A 20,343-nucleotide genomic window follows, 5' to 3' on the forward strand; every position below is an offset into this window, starting at 1 on the left:
ATTACCTATTTTGGGATTTACATTTCTTTGCAACCTGCTACTGCTATAGGTCTCTTTTGTGTCCAAAGTTATATATGAGTTTTTTAAAATATGTATTTCTAAAAGATCATGGATCTAAAGTTTCTGGTTAATCAGTTTGTTATTCTCATACTATATTCAGACTTTAATTTCTGTTGCAGAATATATTGTACTGTTTCAAGTTGTTCAGTCACTAAGTCATGTCTGACTCTTTGAGACCCTATGAACTGCTGCACACCAGGCTTCCCTGTCCTTTACTATCTTCCAGAGTTTGCTCAAACTCATGTCCTTTTGAGTCGGTGATGCTATCCAACCACCTCATCCTCTGTCATCTCCTTCTCCTCTGGCCTTCAATCTTTCCCATCATCGGGGTCTTTTCCAGTGAGTCCACTCTTTGTATCAGGTGGCTGAAGTATTGGAGCTTCAGCTTCAGCATCAGTCCTTCCAATAAATATTCAGGGTTGGTTTCCTTTAGGATTGACTGGTTTGATCTTCTTGCAGTGGAAGGGACTCTCAAGAGTCTTCTCCAGCATCACAATTTGAAAGCATCAGTTCTTTGGCACTTAGCCTTCTTTATGGTTCAAATTTCACATCCTTACATGACTACTAGAAAAACCATAGTTTTGGCTATATGGACCTTTGTCAGCAAAGTAACATCTCTGCTTTTTAATATGCTAAGTTTGTCCTTTCCTTCCAAGGAGCAAGCATCTTTTAATTACATGGCTGCAGTCACCGTCTGCAGTGATTTTAGAGCCCTCCAAAATAAGATCTGTCACGGCTTCCACTTTTCCCCTTTTATTTGCCATGAAGTGATGGGACTTAATGCCATGATCTTAGTTTTTTGAATGTTGAGTTTTAAGTCAGCTTTTTCACTATCCTCTTTCACCCTCATCAAAAGGCTCTTTAGTTCCTCTTCATTTTCTGCTGTTAGAGTGGTATCATCTGCAAATCTGAGATTGTTAATATTTCTCCTGATAATCTGGATTCCAGCTGGTTATTCATCCAGCCCAGCATTTCACATGATGTGGCACCCAACTCCAGTACTCTTGCCTGGAAAATCCCATGGACGGAGGAGCCTGGTTGGCTGCAGTCCATGGGGTCGCTAAGAGTCGGGCACGACTGAGCGACTTTACTTTCACTTTTCACTTTCATGCATTGGAGAAGGAAATGGCAACCCACTCCAGTGTTCTTGCCTGGAGAATTCCAGGGACGGGGGGGCCTGGTGGGCTGCCGTCTATGGGGTCGCACAGAGTCGGACACGACTGAAGCGACTTAGCAGCAGCAGCAGCAGTCTGCATATAAATTAAGTAAATAGGGTGACAATATACAGCCTTGACGTACTCCTTTCCCAATATGGAACCAGTCTGTTGTTCCATGTCTGGTTCTAACTGTTGCTTCTTGACCTTCATACACATTGCTCAGGAGGCAGGTAAGGTGGTCTGGTATTCCCATCTGTTGAAGAATTTTCCACAGTTTGTTGTGATCCATACAGTTAAAGGCTTTAGAGTAATCAATGAAGCAGAAGTAGATGTTTTTCTGGAATTCTCTTGCTTTTTCTATGACCCAGTGAATGTTGGCAATCTGATCTCTGGTTCCTCTACCTTTTCTAAATCCAACTTGTACATCTGGAAGTTCTCAGTTTGCGTACTGTTGTAGCCTAGCTGAAGGATTTTGAGCATAACCTTATTAGCATGTGAAATGAGCACAACTGTCTGAAGTAAATGTCAACAATTTCAATAAATGCTTATTTTCAAGCAGTGATTGCATAAATAAAAATCTGTTGAGCACAACTGAACAATGTTAAAAAGTTTTGCCTACTTTTGATATACATTTCTTTTTATGAACCTTTTTTTTTTTTTTGGCTGTGCCATGCAGGATCTCAGTTCCCCAACCAGGGATTGAACCCATACCTCCTGAAGTGGAAGTGCAGAGTCTTAACCACTGACTACCAGGGAAGTCCTTGAACATTTCTTATTAACTTGCAATCTCAAGGTTTACCTTTATTCCAAAGTAATTTTGGGGCATATGACCCATATTGTTTTATTTATCTTGAAACAAAAAGAGATTGTTCAAAGTTTTAGTATTGATACAAGTAATTTTAAGTGAACACATGGTCATGAAGGTTATTTTGGTGAATTCCCTGGTGGTCTAGTAGTTAGGACTTTGCACTTTCACTTCCAAGGGCCCAGGTTCTATCTCTGGTAAGAGAGCTAAGATCGCACAAGCCAAAAAGCGCAGCCAAAAAGATGGTTATTTTGTAGGTACTAAGTAATATCTGCAATTCATAGAAATTACTAATAGAATACTTTGGTATACAGACAGTTGAACTGTGGTATAAGACAGTATTTCATGATGAAATAGATATTTATCCTTATTTTCTCTTTAATGTAGTATTTGAAACATAGAAATGTAACATTGAATCTTAATGGAAACCTCTAGTAGAACAAAGTACTAATGGAAATTTATTTCAAATATTTTTTCATAGCCTGGTATTAAACCTGAAGTAAGAAAAAAGCTCGGAGAAGCTGCAGTCAGAGCTGCTAAAGCTGTAAATTATGTTGGTGCAGGTATGTTAAGATTTGCTTCTAATAGAGGGGGAGGAAAAATTATTTGTGTTTTGAAAGGCAAATGAAATATATAGTTTTTAAATCACTGACTTTCAAACTTTTGACTATATCCACATTAAGAAATACATTTTACATTTGGATCCAGTATGTGAACATAAATGTTGGTTTATATACATGTATATTTGGGGGAAAAATCATTTAAACAGTACTTAGCCTAATTATATGTAATGCTATTTGATATTTTCTACCCTATTTTAAAATAAAATCATTAAAATGAAATTTTTGCATTTTTTAAAATTAGTAAACTTTAGTTTTTTTAGAGCAGTTTTAGGTTCAGAGAAAAATTGAGCAGCAAGTTCAGAGAGTTCCCATCCCCCTGTCCCCCTACACACACAGCCTCCTCCTCTAGCAATATCCTGTACCAGAACAGTGCTTTTGTTACAACTAATGAACCTGCGTATACACATCTTTATCACCCAGGGCCCATAGTTTACAGTTTGGGTTCACTCTTGATGTACATTCTGTGACTTTGGAGAAATAGATAATGACTTGCATCCCACATTTATCCACCATTGTAGCGTCTTACAGAATAGTTTCAGTGCCCTAAATAGACTCTTCAGTCTTCCCTGTCTCCAGTCCCTGACAATCACTGATTGTTTTATTGCCTCCATAGTTTTGTCTTTTCCAGAATGAAGCATATAGTACATAGCCTTTCCACATTGTTCAGATTGGCTTCTTTCACTTAGTAATATGTATTTAAGTTTCCTCCATATGTTTTCATGGCTTGATAGCTCATTTCTGAATTATAAATAAAGCTACTATAAACAGCTATGTACAGGGTTTTGTGTGGACATAGTTTCAGTTCATCTGGGCAAATACTAAGAAGTATGATTGCTAGATCACAGGGTAAGAGTATGTTTGATTTTGTAAGAAACTACCAAACTGTTCAAAAGTGGCTGTGCCATGTTGCATTTACACCAGCTTGTGTGAGAGTGTCGGTTGCCCTGCATCCTTACCAGCATTTGGTGGTGTCAGTGTTCCAGGCTATGGCCATTCTGATAGGTGTGTATCTCAGTGTTTTAATTTGCATTTCCCTGATAATGTATGTGACAAGTTGGGAAGAACTGACGTTTTGATAATGTTGAGTCTTCCTACCCATGAACATTTCTCCTTTTATTTAGTTCTTCTCAATAAATGTTTCAAATGTTTAAAATAATAAAACAAAGGAAAATTTCTATAAAAAAAAAAAAAGAAGACATTAACATAATGTTTATTTACTGAGTAATCTCCCAGTGGGTCACTAGAAGGAGGACTTTTTTTAAAGACATTTCCAAAGCCCACAGTGAAGAAAAAAAAAATGTTGTGTTTTTCTCCACGAAGTTAGAGTGAGATGGGATGTCAGAGTGTGAGGTTTCTAGGGACTTGGTGCATAGGAGCAGTAATGGTCCAATCATGTTCTAACTGCTATGACAGCTGAGACTGATTCATAACTTGGGCTTGCCATTTGCTCAAAACCCCAAATATACTTTTCTATTGTTAAATTTCATGTGGCTCCCTAGTTTTGAGAATCATTTGCTGCTGGAAAATGTGAGATGTTTTCTTCATGAAAAGCAAACTGTTTACCATTCAGTGAAGGTAGGCATAAAACTTGATATGATCTTTTGTGAAAGATTTTGATTCCTATTGACTAAATGCTGTTGAAATGTGACCACTGTATTTTATATTTTAGGAACCGTGGAGTTTATCATGGACTCAAAGCACAATTTCTACTTTATGGAGATGAATACAAGGCTGCAAGTGGAACATCCTGTCACCGAGATGATCACAGGAACTGACTTGGTGGAATGGCAACTTAGGGTGGGACTATTTTTTCTGTTAAAGATCAGTGTTGAGAATATGTTCCCTTCTGGCCTCTTAAAAGAAGGTGTCACTTTGGATAAGGGTTCAATTCTTTGTGGTTGTCATGAGTATAGGAAAATGGGAGGTTAATGGTGATGTTACATTTGATGCACTTTAAGGACTCATATTTCTAATCTGTCACTTACCATCTTTTCCCCTTAGACTTGGGGCAGCCAACAGGTAAGCTGCTGTCACTGAGGCTTGCTTGTGACCACATTGTCTCAACGCAAAGCCTTGTCTTCTACCTGAGGCTACATTATTCAAGACCAGGCCGTCATTAGAGTTTAGAGGCAGGATAGATGCTTGCCAAGGTGAAATAAGCTAAGGAAGGGTTGAGAATGAAGAGCTAAAGGAACAGTTCAGATTTACAGAGTGGTCTCTGTGCAAGTTCTGACACACTATTGATGGCCCATAAAGGGATGAGTGTGGCCATTTAGAATAAATGTCTAAAAAATGTCAAAGCACTTTGACATTTCTATGACACATCTACTGTATTCTACTGAACTATTACATCTACGGCTTCTCCTCACAGGCCTAAATCAGAGTTTTACAAAGCTTATTGCTTCAAATATTAATGATAATAACTTAGACTGTTTTGTTCTCTTTATTAAAAACAGTAGATTTTTACAGTCTATTTTTTAATATAATAATGTTTTTAAGTAGTATGAATGTTCTTAATCTCTATAGAGTTCTTTGTTCACTATATAGCCTGAATCTAGATTATTTTTTCAGTGTTGTGATGCCAAAGTCTTGATTATTTTGATAATTTTATCTTTGCAAAATTTCTGTGGACAATAATATAACATTACTTTTGCTGCTTCCTTGGGGATGATTGGTGGTTTTAATTGAGCCATAAGATTCTTCTGGCCTCTGTAGCCTTAGGAGCTACACATCAGGCTAGTAAGTGTTAGTAAGTGTCAGGAAAACTGTATTGGGTTTAGAAACTTTTGGAAAGAGTGCTTATGTTTCCAGAATTCAAGGAAAATAATTTTTCTTGAGTAGTAACCAGGAGAGTTCAGGATTTTTAAATCATGAAGGAGTAAGTGTTTCTAAGAATGAAGGAAAAGAAAGCTTTTGGATATGAGGGGGAACCAGCAGGCATTTATTTCTGCAAGTCGAGAAACTGTAAGAGCTCTAGAAAGAGAAATAGGCTTTCATTATCTGGGGAAGGTTTCTAGAGCTTAGGGATGCCACTGGACCTTATTTATGCTGTTCAAGACACTTGGGAACCTGGCTTCCAAGCAGAGGTAAAACAGTGGGTCTCACCATGTGGTGAATCAAGAGTTCAAGCTCCAGGACCTCTCTCTCGAGTCACTAGCTTCCTGGAGTGCGTGTGCAGTGATGTGAGCACCCTGGCTGCAGGCTCAGATGGTTAGCAGTGTTAGGAGAGGCTGGTGAAATGTCCAAGGTCCAAGGGATTCCAAAGAGTCAATGTCTAAGCCTGAGTGAACTCAGATGGTATAGATTTCCAAGTATTCAGAAACATGGTTGGGCCAGTCTCTTCTGGGTCCAGATAGAAGCCAACTTCAGAGGGAAACAGATAAAGATAAGTCAGGTTGAAATTGAACTATATAGTCAGAAATAAAATCACATCTTAGAATATGAACATATAGTCGTTCTTTTCCTTTTTATGCTAAAACAAATAGAATTCCGTACCAAAATATTACAGAGAATTTTATTATAAAGGATAGGAATGAAAAAATAAAAGCTAACACGTACCGAGTATTTACTGTATGCCAGGCATTGTTCTCTGATGCATTAAGAGGTTACAGAAACTTACCCAGAATTGAGTATGCCTGAAACAGAAAAAGTATAGAGACAGAATTTGAACCCAGGCAGTAGGGCTGCAAAGTCTCTGATTCCAAACACTGTGCCTTAAAGTCATGCAGTTTAGTCCATTTTCCTTTCATTTTCACTGTTGTAGTTCCTGATTTTTCTTATTTACAAATTTTGAGAGATGAAACCTTTGCTTGTTTTATACTTACCTATCTAATGCAGTGTGCTGCTGAGTTACTAGAGTTTTTCCCAATATCTTTAGCCATTTCAGTTTGTCATTTTCTCATCTTGGAGGAAAATACAAGGGTAGAGTGAAGAGTGACAGTGTGCCCTCCGGTAGCCTTTTCCAAATTATTCTAGTTGAAGAGAGAGATTTGGTGTATCGGTATATAAGAGCCAAAATAATAATAATTAGAGTAATGATTAACAATGCTGATTATCCTGTTTATAATCTGGTGTCCTGCAATATATATAAATAACAAAATTTAAAAACATCGTGTTCCCCTGCCTGTTTTGCTTGATCACTTGGTGGTGAAGATGACAAAGATGACAAATGCCATACTTTAGCCATAGCTGTGAATATAGTCCTGAACACCAACTAACAATTTACTATAAGAAAAGATTGACATGGTAACTGAGTGCTAATATTTTAAGTGAAAACTGAGACTATCTTGCCAGTAAGAAATTTTAGTTTCCATTATATTGATAAAGCACTGATATTGGTATTTATAACTTAGTCATCAGTTTGCCTGTTTTCTCTATTTTAAAATTGTAGAGATTTATTGTAATTAATGCAATATTTCCAGGCTGCATCTGTTTTTTAATCTATTTTTGCTTTTGCCTAATACCCAAGTGGGTGGACAAAATGAGAGTTTTTAATTGGCTTCATTATAAAGTCCAAATGTACATTTTACGTAGAAAAAGGCAAGACCATTTATACAGTCTCATAGCTGCTATCAGGTGGATTTTCATAATAAACACATACTCTTCTTTTACCAGATTGCAGCAGGAGAGAAGATTCCTTTGAGCCAGGAAGAAATAACTCTGCGGGGCCATGCCTTTGAAGCTAGAATATACGCAGAAGATCCTAACAATAACTTCATGCCGGGGGCCGGACCACTAGTGCATCTCTCCACCCCTCGAGCAGACCTTACCACTAGGATTGAAACTGGAGTACGGCAAGGTAAAGTGAAATTAAAGGACAAAGTCTTGGTGGTTAAATTTTTTGGTACATTGTTGGTTTTGGATAGGGTCTTTTTTCCTGTGTCTTGTGGATGTATCTAGGTTTTCAAAATAAAGGATTTCTTTGATTTCTCAGTAATCTTTTCCTTTTGGAATAGTCACTTTTAAAGAATAACTAGTATTGGGGCTTCCCTGGTGGTCCAGTGGCTAAGACTTTAAGCTCCCAATGCAGGGGGCTGGGGTTCGATCCCTGGTTGGGGAACTAAATCCTGCATACCACAACTAAGACCCATTGCAGCTGATTATGAAGAATAAAATTAAAAATAAAACAGATGGCTAAACATTTATTTTTTTAAAAAAAGAAGAACTAGTATTTTTAAGCAGTACTGCAGTCTTTTTTGAAATGCAGCAGCACTTAGTCAAACCTCAGCAACAAATATTTTCTGGTATTGTTTATATTTTTATTTTGCCTAGTTCCAAATACAATTTAAGGGGACTGATATCTGCCCAGCCCAAGGCACTCTGCCTTCAAGGTACTAAAAGTCAAACTGAAAAATTAATAAACTTAGTGCAAGCTAAGCAGTAATTTTAAAAAGTTAAAAAATAACAATGCAAGAGCTAGTATAGTTCACATATGATTAATAACCACGGTCATAACAGTTACTTAGCACTTACTATGTACAGGTACTGTTCTAGGGGTTTTTCCTCCAGGGGCTCCTTTACTACCCTATGATCACCTCCATTTTCCAGATGGGGAAACAAGGGCGCAGAGAAGTGACTTCTCCAAGGTCACCATTGGAGCCAAGATGTAGACGCGGGCATTCTGGCTCCAGGTCTATGATCTGAGCCACCACCATCTATTGCCACCTTAACTTTAGTTGCCAGAGAAGTTATACAGATGGTGAGTGATAAAATATAGAAATTCTCAGGAATAGCAGGTTATGTTAGGCTGGTGTAATCGGGACATGTTTCTAAGAGGAAGTCTGGAGTGAATTTGAATAGACAGATTTAAAAGCACACAGAAAAGTGAAGAGAAGAGGATTTAACAAAAGGTGTATTTGAAGAACTGAGAGAATATGTGGCTGGAGAAAAGGATTCAGGGTGGTGAGTAATTGGAGATGTGGCTGGAGATATGGAATAAGAGCAAATCGTATAGGGTCTAGAAAGCTAAAACGAGGAATTAGGACTTCTAAACAATAAATTGCAGGTGATACCACTCTAATGGCAGAAAGTGTAGAGGAACTAAAGAGCCTCTTGATGAGGATGAAAACAGAGAATGAAAAAAATGGCTTAAAACTCAACATTCAGAAAACAATCAAAAAACATTCAAACATTCAAAAAACAACAACTCAAAAACTCAACATTCAAAAAACAAAGATCATGGCATCTGGTCCCATCACTTTATGGCAAATAGATGGGGGAAAAAATGGAAACAGTGGCAGATTTTGTTTTGGGGGGCTCCAAAATCACTGTAGATGGTGACTGTAGCCATGAAATTAAAAGATGCTTGCTCTTTGGAAGAAAAGCTATGACAAATCTAGACAGCATATTAAAAAGCAGAGACATCACTTTTCTGACAAAAGTCCATATTAGTCAAAGCTGTGGTTTTTCCAGTATTCATGTATGGATGTCAGATTTGGACCGTAAAGAAGGCTGAATACCGAAGAATTGATGCTTTCAAATTGTGGTGGAGAAGACCCTCGAGAGTCCTTTGGACAGCGAGGAGATCAAACCAATCAATCCTAAAGGAAATCAACCCTTAATATTCATTGGAAGGACTGATGCTGAAGCTGTAATACTTTGGGTACCTAATGTGAGGAGCCAACTCATTGGAAAAGACCGTGATACTGGGAAAGATTGAGGGCAGGAGGAGAAAGGGGTGTCAGATGATGAGATTGTTGGATGACATCACCAACTCAGTGGACATGAGTGTGAGCAAACTCCAGGAGATAGTGAAGGACAGGGAAGCCTGGCATGCTGCAGTCCATGCGGTTGCAGAGTCAGATATGACTTAGTGACTGAACAATAACTACAACAATAAACTGGCAGCATTTTGAGAGCTCTGGATAACCTACAGTAAGTTTGGTAGTCAGTAAATTTTTTAGCGTATCAGTGAAACTTCATAGAGAGAAGAGGGGACTTGCAATAGGAAAGAAAAGGAATTTAAGGCAAGCAAAGCTTGCAGTATAGTTTAATAAAAGTGCTCAAAGGATAACAGATATAATTCTCAGACAGACTCCCTGATTTATCCTGGCCCTGGGAAGGATAATTAGTACAGGAAGCTTTCCCCAACCCTCTTTTGTGTCCCCTTGTGTATTCCTTGGGATTCCCCGTTTATATCATCTCATGATGATCTTTTGCCCCTTGTCTAATTTCTCCATTAGACTAGGAGTCGTACAAGAGGGACTAGGTCTTCTACGTTATATTTGCAGGACTTTGCTCAAGCTGAGGCCTAGAAGGTGTTCGGTATGTGTTGGTGGATGGATGGATGGGTGGATAAGGGAATGTAATCTAACCTCTTAATTGTATAGATGAAGACTCTGAGGTTCAGAGGGGTCAAGTGATCTGCCAAAATCACAAAAACATCTTTGAACAATATTCTTTGTAATATACCTCATCTTTTTTACTTGAACCATTTCTAACCAGTGAGATGTGCATAGTTCAGTTTCTTGGTCGCTGAGACTCTGACACAGCTGCTGTTTATTAGCTCTGCCAGGTATGGCAATTTGGCACTTGATTGTCATTCCTCCCAGCAACCATATAGGATAGAGGAATTATTTTCTTTATTTTTCTGATGAGGAAACTGAGGGGGTGGAGGCAAGGAAACAAGGACAGAAGTGATTGTGATATGAGGGTTTTCACTGACTTCCAAAACAAGAAGGAAAAAGAAGATTCAGAAGATGTTAGGATGGGGCAAGCCAGCCTGTGTGTCGTTGGATGACTCTTTTGAGGCATGGTGCTCTTGATAGCCATACCCTCCTTCAACTTCTGTTTTTAAATCCCTTTGAGCCTCAGTTCCTCGTGAATAAAGTGGTGGTACTGATATCTGTCGTGAGAATAAAGTGTGAAATGTACAGAAAGCCCCAGGAGAATGTCTTGCTTGTCATATTTTCTCTCTTTTAAGTTATAACTTTAGTTTCTGTGGTTTTTCAACTTCAGGAGATGAAGTTTCAATGCATTATGACCCCATGATTGCAAAGCTGGTTGTGTGGGCTGCTGATCGCCAGGCAGCCTTGACGAAACTTAAGTACAGCCTTCGACAGTACAATGTGAGTGAGCTGGAGCCGTGTTAGTGACCGTGATGATCTCTGGATCTCTACAGCCAAGCGTGTCCATTACGACTGGTTGACCTTTGTCCTTGTCAACTTATTTCTACCAATTTCCCATATGTCACAACAAAATTATTTCACATGGGAGTATTTCCCATGGGTCAGAATAGAGTTTGAAGACTTCCTGATTTCAGCTAGAAAGGAAAGATTGCAGGACTAAAACTATTAGCATCAGCGTTAACCTCAGTGGGATCCGATGTGAAATTTCTATTCAACCTGTGGATGAGGCCAGCAACACAAGTGTGGCCAATCCTCTGATGTTATTTTCTGCCAAGGAAAATAATTATGTTCAGTTTTATCCATTTGAAAGAGTTTGTTGCTTTTCTGTAGCTATAAATTTCCTTGCTGCAGTAAGCCCCATACCATGCTGATTTAGTGTCATAGAAGGATTTCTTATTAACCCATGATATTCAGGTGACTATATTTCATGAATTTGATCAAACCTCCGATTTCTGTGGCTCCACCCACACCGGCCTCCTTGTGACTCCTTTGACACACCCAGCATGGAGCCACATGTTCCCTTTCTCCCTCCAGAATTTTCTTGCCCCATGTGATTCCCTCCTCACTGCCCTCTGCCTGGCTCACCATGATCCTTAGAGTCCTTCCCAGGCCTCCCCACAGGACCTTTTGCTGCTGTCTGTTCCTTTAGCCAGCCTTATTTTTTTTTCATATCATCTGACATTATAGTAGATATTTATAGACATTGTTATTTGTCCCTTGATGTAAGCTTTGTGATGGCAAGGACTTTGTTTTGTTCCTCACTGTGTCCCAGTACTGGGGTCAGAGCCTGGCACCTAAAAGGCTCTCAGTAAGTGGCTATTAAATAAATGGATGAATGAGAAAATGAATGAATGAACCTGAGAGCTCAGACAGCCGGTTTTGTCCTAGATCCCATTTATTGGGTGGATTTGGGTTAATTCTATACCTTTTCTTATTTTTATATCAGTGTGTACAAGTTGAATTTTAATGTTCAGAGGAAGCTCTTTTCAGGTCATATAATCCCACCCCCCCGCTGTGTAGGAGTCCTATTCTGTCTGCAGTTTTCCTCGTTCGTGGGAGTGTTCTGAGAAGCAAGTCTTCAGTATCTTGCACATAAATCTCATTTCAGTTTCTTAATGTTTACTTGCTTTCCTAACTTGAGTCAATTAAATATCTCCACACCACCTTCCCAACACCATTTCCTACATCCTGTTTATCATAGTAAATTAATATAGTGTGAAGTGCAAATGCATAATAATGGTGAAATGAATTTGTTTTGTTTTTCCTGAGAGTTAGTCATGGTCGAAAATACTTAGTAGAAAGAAAGAGCTGATGCCATAGAAATGTTTTCCTGAGTATGTTGTTTTCCCCACTCACTGGGGACATGGACATTTTTTCCTCCCTAGATTGTTGGACTGCACACCAACATTGACTTCCTCCTTAGCCTGTCTGGCCACCCGGAATTTGAAGCTGGGAACGTGCACACTGATTTCATCGCTCAACACCGCAAAGAACTGTTGCCCGACCGGAAGACCACAGCCAAGGAGTTTTTATGTCACGCAGCTCTGGCCCTCATCCTCAAGGAGAAAGCTGTGTCTGATGTCTTCAAAATTCAGACACAAGGTATGGAATATTTTTCTATTTCTTCTGCTTTGCAAAATTTTATGAATATCATTGAACATGCTTTTTCTTTTGGCCATGCTGCATAGCTAATGGGATCTCAATTCTCCAGCCAGGGATTGAACCCAGGCCACAGCAGTGAAGGTCCAGAACCCTAACCACTAGGCAACCAGAAACTCCCAGTTTTCTTTCTTTTATTGCCACTCCTGCCTCCCTTTTCTTCCTTCAGTAACTGACACCATCCTCTGCTAAAGTGTTTCTTAGTATCAAGTAAAGAGCTTTAGGTAATATTCATGCACCCAACAGCATGCTTTAACCCATTCAGTGTAACTTAACCCATCACTTAAACAACATAGAGATGGACTTACTTTCAAGAAAACACCAATTCTCCCCACATCTCATGCTGATATGCCTTACAACTTCTTTTTGTTTTGTTTTTTCTAATTCACTTTTTATTTCCTTCCAACTTCTTTTATTCACCACTCCCTGCTTTGTTGTATCCTGCATACCGGCAGCAGCTTTCTTGGTCCTAGAGACAAGACAGTGCTGGAGATGCTCAGATTCCCTTAAGTTACCCATAATTTATTGTTGAGTTATTCTTCTGCTCTCTCTTTTTAAAAAATATTTATTTATTTATTTGGCTGAGTCAGGTTTTCATTGTGGCACATGGGCTCTTTTCTTGTGGTGCATGGACTCTCTAGTTGTGGCACACAGGCTCCAGAGCGTGTGGGCTCAGCAGTTGCTGCAACTGGGCCTAGTTGCTCTGCGACGTGTGGGATCTTTGTTCCCTGACTAGGGATCAAACTTGAGTATCTTGCATTGCAAGGCAGATTCTGAACCACTAGACCACCAGGGAAGTCCCCTTCCTCTCTTTTTCTATTCTGAGATCAAATTTCTGACTAGCTAGATACCTAGGTATTTCATCATATCATAGAATCTGAGTATGCCATAGAATCTGAGACTATGACAGAGATTCATCCTGGCTGCCATATGTATGCATCCCTGCCTCAGCATTCCCACTGAGTTGTTGCCCAGCATCTTCCTAACACCTCAGGAAGCTGGAAATTCATGATGAAAATTCATTAGTCAATTACAGTTTCAGTCAATTCTCCATTAAGAAGTTCTTCCCACTTGGTTGAACAAAATCTGAGCTCTCCCACATTTGCTCCATAATATTTCCTCAGGCTACCTCTGATCTTTGAAGCAAACAGGAAAAAAAAACCCTGAATCCATTTATCCCTTCATTATTATTAGGATTATTATATTATTATAGGATCCTATTATTGGGATCTTTTTCTAGATTCATTCAAGAAAGTGATATTAAGGGCTCCCCCCAGGCGCTTCCCTGGTGTCTCAGGCGGTAAAGCATCTGTCTACAATGTGGGAGACCTGGGTTCGTACCCTGGGTCAGGAAGATCCCCTGGAGAAGGAAATGGCAATCCACTCCAGTACTATTGCCTGGAAAATCCCATGGACAGAGGAGCCTGGTAGGCTACAGTCCATGGGGTTGCAAAGAGTCGGACACGACTGAGCAACTTCACTTTCACTTTGGTGGCTGAGCGGTAAAGAACCTGCCTGCCAATTCAGGAGACGCAGGTTCAATCCTTGGTCCAAGAAGATCCCACATGCTGTGAAACAGCTAAGCCTGTGCACCACAGCTATTGAGCCTGTGCTCTGGAGTCTGGGAGCCGCAGCTACTGAGCCCATGTGTTGCCACTACTGAAGCCCCTGCAGCCTAGAGCCCTGTGCTCCACAAGAGGAGCCACTGCGGTGAGAAGCCCGCCCACCGCAACTAGACAAGAACAGCCCACACAGCAGTAAAGACCCAGCGCAGCCATACATGAATTAATAAGTAACATTTTAAGTTATATTGAAAGCTTAAAACATATAGCTACATTTGGAGATTTGTGCTCTGTCCTCATTTTGTCCTTTTACATTAAATAAACGCATCTACCTGTACCCCATCTGGTATTCCTCAGCCTGGACTTAGCTTTTTTGGAATGGAGTGTCCTCTTACTCTCACTTTCCTTTTTAAATTAAAATTTATAAGCAGCCCAGAGAGGAGTTTCAGAATAAATTGCTTCAATTTAGCTACTCCATAGCTCCTGGAAATTGTCTAACAGAGGGTGAACACACAAGTCTCTAGAGGAAGACCAGTAACAGAGAAGAGCGGAAGAGGCCAGGTGAAAGAAAACTAGTGAGTAGTGAGGATCCGGGCGACCTGGAATGCATTTGCCCTGTCAGAATTGTGACCACTGTGCAGTTTATGCTGCCAGAGGTGGAAAGTTGAGGTTGTAAATATTCTGATTTTTCAAGAAAAACTGGGATTTTTTTCATGTAAAATTTCCTGAGATGTGAATAAAGTGTCTAAATTTAAAGCATTGCATAGAATAAAGAAAACATATTTGAGCTGTCAGTATAGGACCTCTGTTTTATGTTTTCTTTTGTTAGTAGGCTTGATGTTCATAAATTTGTTGTTGAATTTTAAATTTTTTCTAGATCAATACTCTCCTTTTGCATCCAGCAGTGGAAGAAGACTGAATATCTGTTACTCTAGAAACATGACTCTTAGGGATGGTAAAAACAGTAAGTAATGTTTTATTAAAAAAGAAATGTGCTTCATAGAAATAGATCACATTTACTGAAAAAAAAAAGAATTCAGCCTGGCCATGATCAATTACATTTTTTAAGATCCTTAGCCTAAACATTAGAAGGAAGCATGCCAAAATAATAGAATTGGCTCTGGGTAGTAGAGTTAATGATATTTATTTTTCTTTTTCACACTTGTTTTATATTTGGTAAATATTTTAAAAATAGGTCCTAAAACATACATAGGAAAATGAAATATATACAAAACATTAGTGAGATTAGCATTGGATGCTAGGATTTGAGGCACTTTTTTCCCTCCTCTTCTTTGTACTTTCATGGCTCTGCCATTTTTTTCTGTGAGTCTGTATGACTTCTAAAGAAGAAAATAACCAAACTTCTCCAGGGGAGGAGGATTGCCCACCCCACTGCTCACCAGGCAGCATTACCGAGGGGGAGTCACTGTTAGACCCGCTTATTGCTGATGAAACTGAGATAGGGGAGGAGCAGTTACTCAAGGCTATTAAGTAGCAGAACCAAGACTGACACCCAGTCTTTCTGGCCTTGCCCCCTGTGCTGTTTCCACCACTTTTCCAGTAGAAAATTGATTTTTGATTGCCAACTAATTGATGGGCCCGGTATGGGGCCTGATTTATTGTAACTGACGTCTGAAAGAGATGACACTTAAGCCAGAAGATGGTTTGTAAACTTATGGCTTGAACAGTGTTCCAGAGGAACCAGAATCCTATGACAACAACTGGCTGTATTTCTTTTGTTGAAGGACAGTTTACCTGGGAAGTCAGAGGGGTGCAGAGCCAGAGCTGGGAGGGATGGATAACCTTGAATGTGAGGTTCATTGAACTGTGGGAGCTCCATTGTCAGAATGTGCCTACCAACTATAACAGAGATCATCACAGCACCCTCCTCCCTGGACAGAGTAGGATTTTCTTTACCTCAACTCTGGGTAGATACCAGTCACTCATTAATAAGTAGCTCTTTAGGCATTTTTTCATTCTGAACCTAGATGGTCATTGCCCTATTTGCATTGAGTACATGGAAAGAACATTTGCAAAGATCCCTTATAAAGTAGCCTTCTGTGAGTGGTTAACCTATCCATTTTATGCTGTTGTAGTTATTTCATCCTAAAAAACAGCGAAATCTGGGAGTATCTTGCCCTAGACTCCTCTGTGCTGAACACAAGTATCAGCAGCAAAGTTTCAGTGGCCTCTTCAACCTGAATTAAACAGAAAAATCACATGTATGATTATAATTCATAGGAGCCAATGGTATTACTTGGTGTGAATTTTTACTAAGCAGTATTTTGAATTATGTTGCATTTCAATTTTAAAATAAATATATAATTGAGAAATCAATATAAATGATGTTCACTACATCCTTTTTGTAGTATTTTTCAATGATAATCCAGGTCTGAATATAACGGCTTTCAGAAATATTATGTTGAGTCTCTCATATATGCTAATCAGTAGTGACCATGGTTGAATAAGAGAGTGCTCCAAACAGGAAGTCTAAGGGCCCAAAATCATTTGTGAATCTAAAGGAGAACCAACTCCTAATGATCTCAGTAAAAACAACCCAGCATTTTATATATTTAAAGCTTGAAAAATAATCTTCCTTTGTTATAGCCATGTTTCACAGAACCCTGCCCTACCCTCAATAACAGTAGCTAAGATTTATTGAGTGTTTGATATATATCAGGCCCTTTGTTAAGCACTTTCCATGGATTATTTCATTTGCATTTTCAGAATAGGCCATTGAGGTCAGTGTTATTATTAGCGTCAACTTTATAAATTGGGAACCAAAGCTTAGAGAGATTAATAGTTTTCTTGAAGTCATACTAAAAGTAATTGGTAGAGCCAGAATTTGAACCCACTGTCTAGGGTACATGTGCTTATCTAACACTGCACCATGCTAAATGTATATACCTTATATAAACATATAAGAGGATATTAAACACATATCAAATTTACAAGAGGATATTTAAGGTTCTCTTGTGGGGGTTAAGTATCTAGAGGAGAGAGGAACAAATTCAGTTACTCTATAATGTATAAAATAGTTTTCCCGGCAGTGTCTTTACTATGATTCTTTTGGCATTCCTGTCAGTTAAACACTTTTCGTATCTTATAAATTAAAAGTAAACTGATCTGGTGTAATTGAATATATTTTCTCTTAAGAAAGTGTAAAGATATTGATAAGATATAGGGAGGAAAAGTTTCATTCATTCATACACTCAGTACAAAGTTTTTGAAAACAAAATATTCTGAGTAATGTGAAGAAGTAAAAAAAGATGTTAAGACATTTACCATTTGGCAAAGGAGAAGTTATATATGTTGACAATATGGATGGTGTAGGGCTTAATAATGCAGGCCCAGGAGTCAGATTCTATGGGTTGAATTCTGCTCCCCTCTTGTCTATGACCCTTGGAAAGTCACACTCTCTAAGCATCTCATGTCCTCAGCTATAAGTGGAGATACTCATGGCAGTTGCTTCCTTGGGTTGTTGTGTATATTAAATGAAACAATACATATAAAGCATTTTAGCTTGTTGAATGACCTAGAGCAAGCAGTCAACAGTAGCTATCATCATCAAAATCATTATTATTAAATTATCTCCTCGTTACTATGGAAAGAGCAAAGTAGACATGTATGTCACATGTTAATTTTTAAAAACTGGTTGCTGAACAATGTGTATAGCAATATGTTATTTTTATAAAAGAAAAATATAAGTTTATGCATTCAAAAAGGTCTAAAAGGATTCACACATTAAAGTGTTTAATAATACATCTGGGCAATAAAGGGGACTTTCACTTTTTATATACCTCAGTATTTAACTTTTGTGAATATTTTTTGCAATTATTAAAAACAACTGATAAAGAGAAAAATCACTGTCATTTAAAATTGGATGAGGGGAGAATCATAATGGCACTTTATATGCAGAAGTCTAAATGTTCACAGGAGAGAGGATTTGTTCCACCTAAACAGACTCTTCCCAAGGACAGTGAGTGAGTATGATGTGAATGATGGATGGAGTCTCAGGTGGTGTGGCTGGGGATCAGCAAAGTGGGAAGGAGGCGCATTAGCAAAGAGGCACAATTGTGGAGAAGGCCAGAGGCACGTGTGGAGAATATGAATGGTGCAGTTTCCCATTTGTTTGTAACACAGGGCTATATAGAAGGATGGTGGGCAACAGGACTGGGAGTTTGGTGCCTTCCATACCAAGCCAAGTACTTTGAGTTTTGGGGGGCCATGCTGGGCCGCATCAGCTGGAATGGTTGAGACAGGAAGCAGGAAATTTAGGGAGGCCCTCTTAAGTCAGCCAGGCCAGAAGCCATGGGCCTGAACCAGAGTAGAGTGATGGGAATGGACAGGAAGAAATGTAGAGCACAGGTCTTCAGGGGCAAGAACTTGGCAGCTTTGTGGTGGCTATTGGAGGTGAAAAGCAAAGGATGGAGGATAAGGCAAGAATGACAAGTTATAAACCTGGATGATGAGAAAAACAGTGTCAGTCATGGAGTTGACAGGTCAGGAGGGAAGGCAGGTGAAAGGGGAGATGATTTGTTGGCCCCATTAGGTTTATTTTAAGATGTCAGTGGAGGATCCTGCTGGGAATGACTAACCAGAGTTTTGGAGCAGGAAGGTCAGGCTGGAAACAGACTTGAGCTGGGAGCCTCAGAGTGCTGGTTAATGTTTCAGGTGTAGGTGAAATGACTTTGGTCTGCATGCTCTACCCCACAAAATTTCCAGCTCCTAGGGTAGTCTTTAGGGTGCAGTCGATGGGGTCGCTAGGAGTTGGACACGACTAAGCGACTTCACTTTCACTTTTCACTGTCATGCATTGGAGAAGGAAAGGGCAACCCACTCCAGTGTTCTTGCCTGGAGAATCCCAGGGACGGGGGAACCTGGTGGGCTGCCGTCTATGGGGTCGCACAGAGTCGGACACGACTGAAGCGATGCAGCAGCAGCAGCAGCAGCAGCAGCAGCAGCAGCAGCATAGTCTTTAACCTATTCTCTAGTCACATAATGATATAAGTATATTTTGCATTATATTTGTATAGTCTGATACAGTTTATAAAGTGCTTTCACATTCATTTAATCATTTACATTTTCATACCCAGTGAATGGGTCAGAATGGATCAGAAAAGCAGGATTTTATTTTATTTTTTATTTTTTTAAATTTATTTATTTAAATTGGAGGCTAACTACTTTATAGTATTATAGTGATTTATACATTGACATGAATCAGCCATGGGTGTACATGTGTTCCCCATCCTGAACCCCCCTCCCACCTCCATCCCCATCCCATCCCTCAGGGTCATCCCAGTGCACCAGCCCTGAGCACCCTGTCTCATGCATTGAACCTGGACTGGCGATCTGTTTCACAATATGATAATATACATGTTTCAATGCTGTTCTCTCAGATCATCCCACTGTCGCCTTCTCCCATAGAGTCCAAAAGACTGTTCAATACATCTGTGTCTCTTTTTCTGTCTTGCATATAGGGTTATCTTTACCATCTCTCTAAATTCCATATATATGCGTTAGTATACTGTATTGGTGTTTTTCTTTCTGGCTTACTTCACTCTCTATAATAGGCTCCAGTTTCATCCACCTCATTAGAACTGATTCAAATGTATTCTTTTTAATGGCTGAGTAATATTCCATTCTGTATAGGTACCACGGGTTTCTTACCCGTTTGTCTGCTGATGGACATCTAGGTTGCTTCCATGTCTTGGCTATTATAAACAATGCTGCGATGAACATTGGGGTACACGTGTCTCTTTCAGTTCTGGTTTCCTTGGTGTGTATGCCCAGCAATGGGATTGCTGGATCATATGGCAGTTCTATTTCCAGTTTTTTAAGGAATTTCCACACTGTTCTCCATAGTGGCTGTACTAGTTTGCATTCCCACCAACAGTGTGAGAGGGTTCCCTTTTCTCCACACCCTCTCCAGCATTTATTGTTTGTAGACTTTTGGATAGCAGCCATTCCAACTGGTGTGAGATGGTACCTCATTGTGGTTTTGATTTGCATTTCTCTGATAATGAGTGATGGTGAGCATCTTTTCATGTGTTTGTTAGCCATCTGTATATCTTCTTTGGAGAAATGTCTGTTTAGTTCTTTGGCCCATTTTTTGATTGAGTCGTTTATTTTTCTGGAATTGAGCTTCCGGAGTTACTTATATATTTTTGAGATTAATTCTTTGTCAGTTGTTTTGTTTGCTATTATTTTCTCCCATTCTGAAGGCTGTCTTTTCACTTTGCTTATGGTTTCCTTTGTTGTGCAAAAGCTTTTAAGTTTAATTAGATCTCATTTATTTTTGCTTTTATTTCTATTACTCTGAGAGGTGGGTTATAGAGGATCCTGCTGTGA

The 20,343-nt window shown here is 39.3% G+C and overlaps 1 protein-coding gene across 3 annotated transcripts in view; it reads left to right on the forward strand.

The window, feature by feature from the left end:
* The window catches only part of MCCC1 (methylcrotonyl-CoA carboxylase subunit 1), a 58,912-nt gene that overhangs the window by 27,402 nt on the left and 11,167 nt on the right, over nucleotides 1-20,343 (forward strand). For all 3 annotated transcript variants that reach the window (XM_019959114.2, XM_019959120.2, XM_070791266.1), the window contains 6 exons: nucleotides 2,504-2,585; nucleotides 4,315-4,442; nucleotides 7,260-7,443; nucleotides 10,602-10,711; nucleotides 12,157-12,373; nucleotides 14,870-14,956. In XM_019959114.2, coding sequence (XP_019814673.2) covers nucleotides 2,504-2,585; nucleotides 4,315-4,442; nucleotides 7,260-7,443; nucleotides 10,602-10,711; nucleotides 12,157-12,373; nucleotides 14,870-14,956 — 808 coding nt within the window. The remainder of the gene's footprint in view (nucleotides 1-2,503; nucleotides 2,586-4,314; nucleotides 4,443-7,259; nucleotides 7,444-10,601; nucleotides 10,712-12,156; nucleotides 12,374-14,869; nucleotides 14,957-20,343) is intronic.

The sequence above is a fragment of the Bos indicus genome, chromosome 1 (assembly GCF_029378745.1).
Source record: "Bos indicus isolate NIAB-ARS_2022 breed Sahiwal x Tharparkar chromosome 1, NIAB-ARS_B.indTharparkar_mat_pri_1.0, whole genome shotgun sequence".
Taxonomy (NCBI): domain Eukaryota; kingdom Metazoa; phylum Chordata; class Mammalia; order Artiodactyla; family Bovidae; genus Bos; species Bos indicus.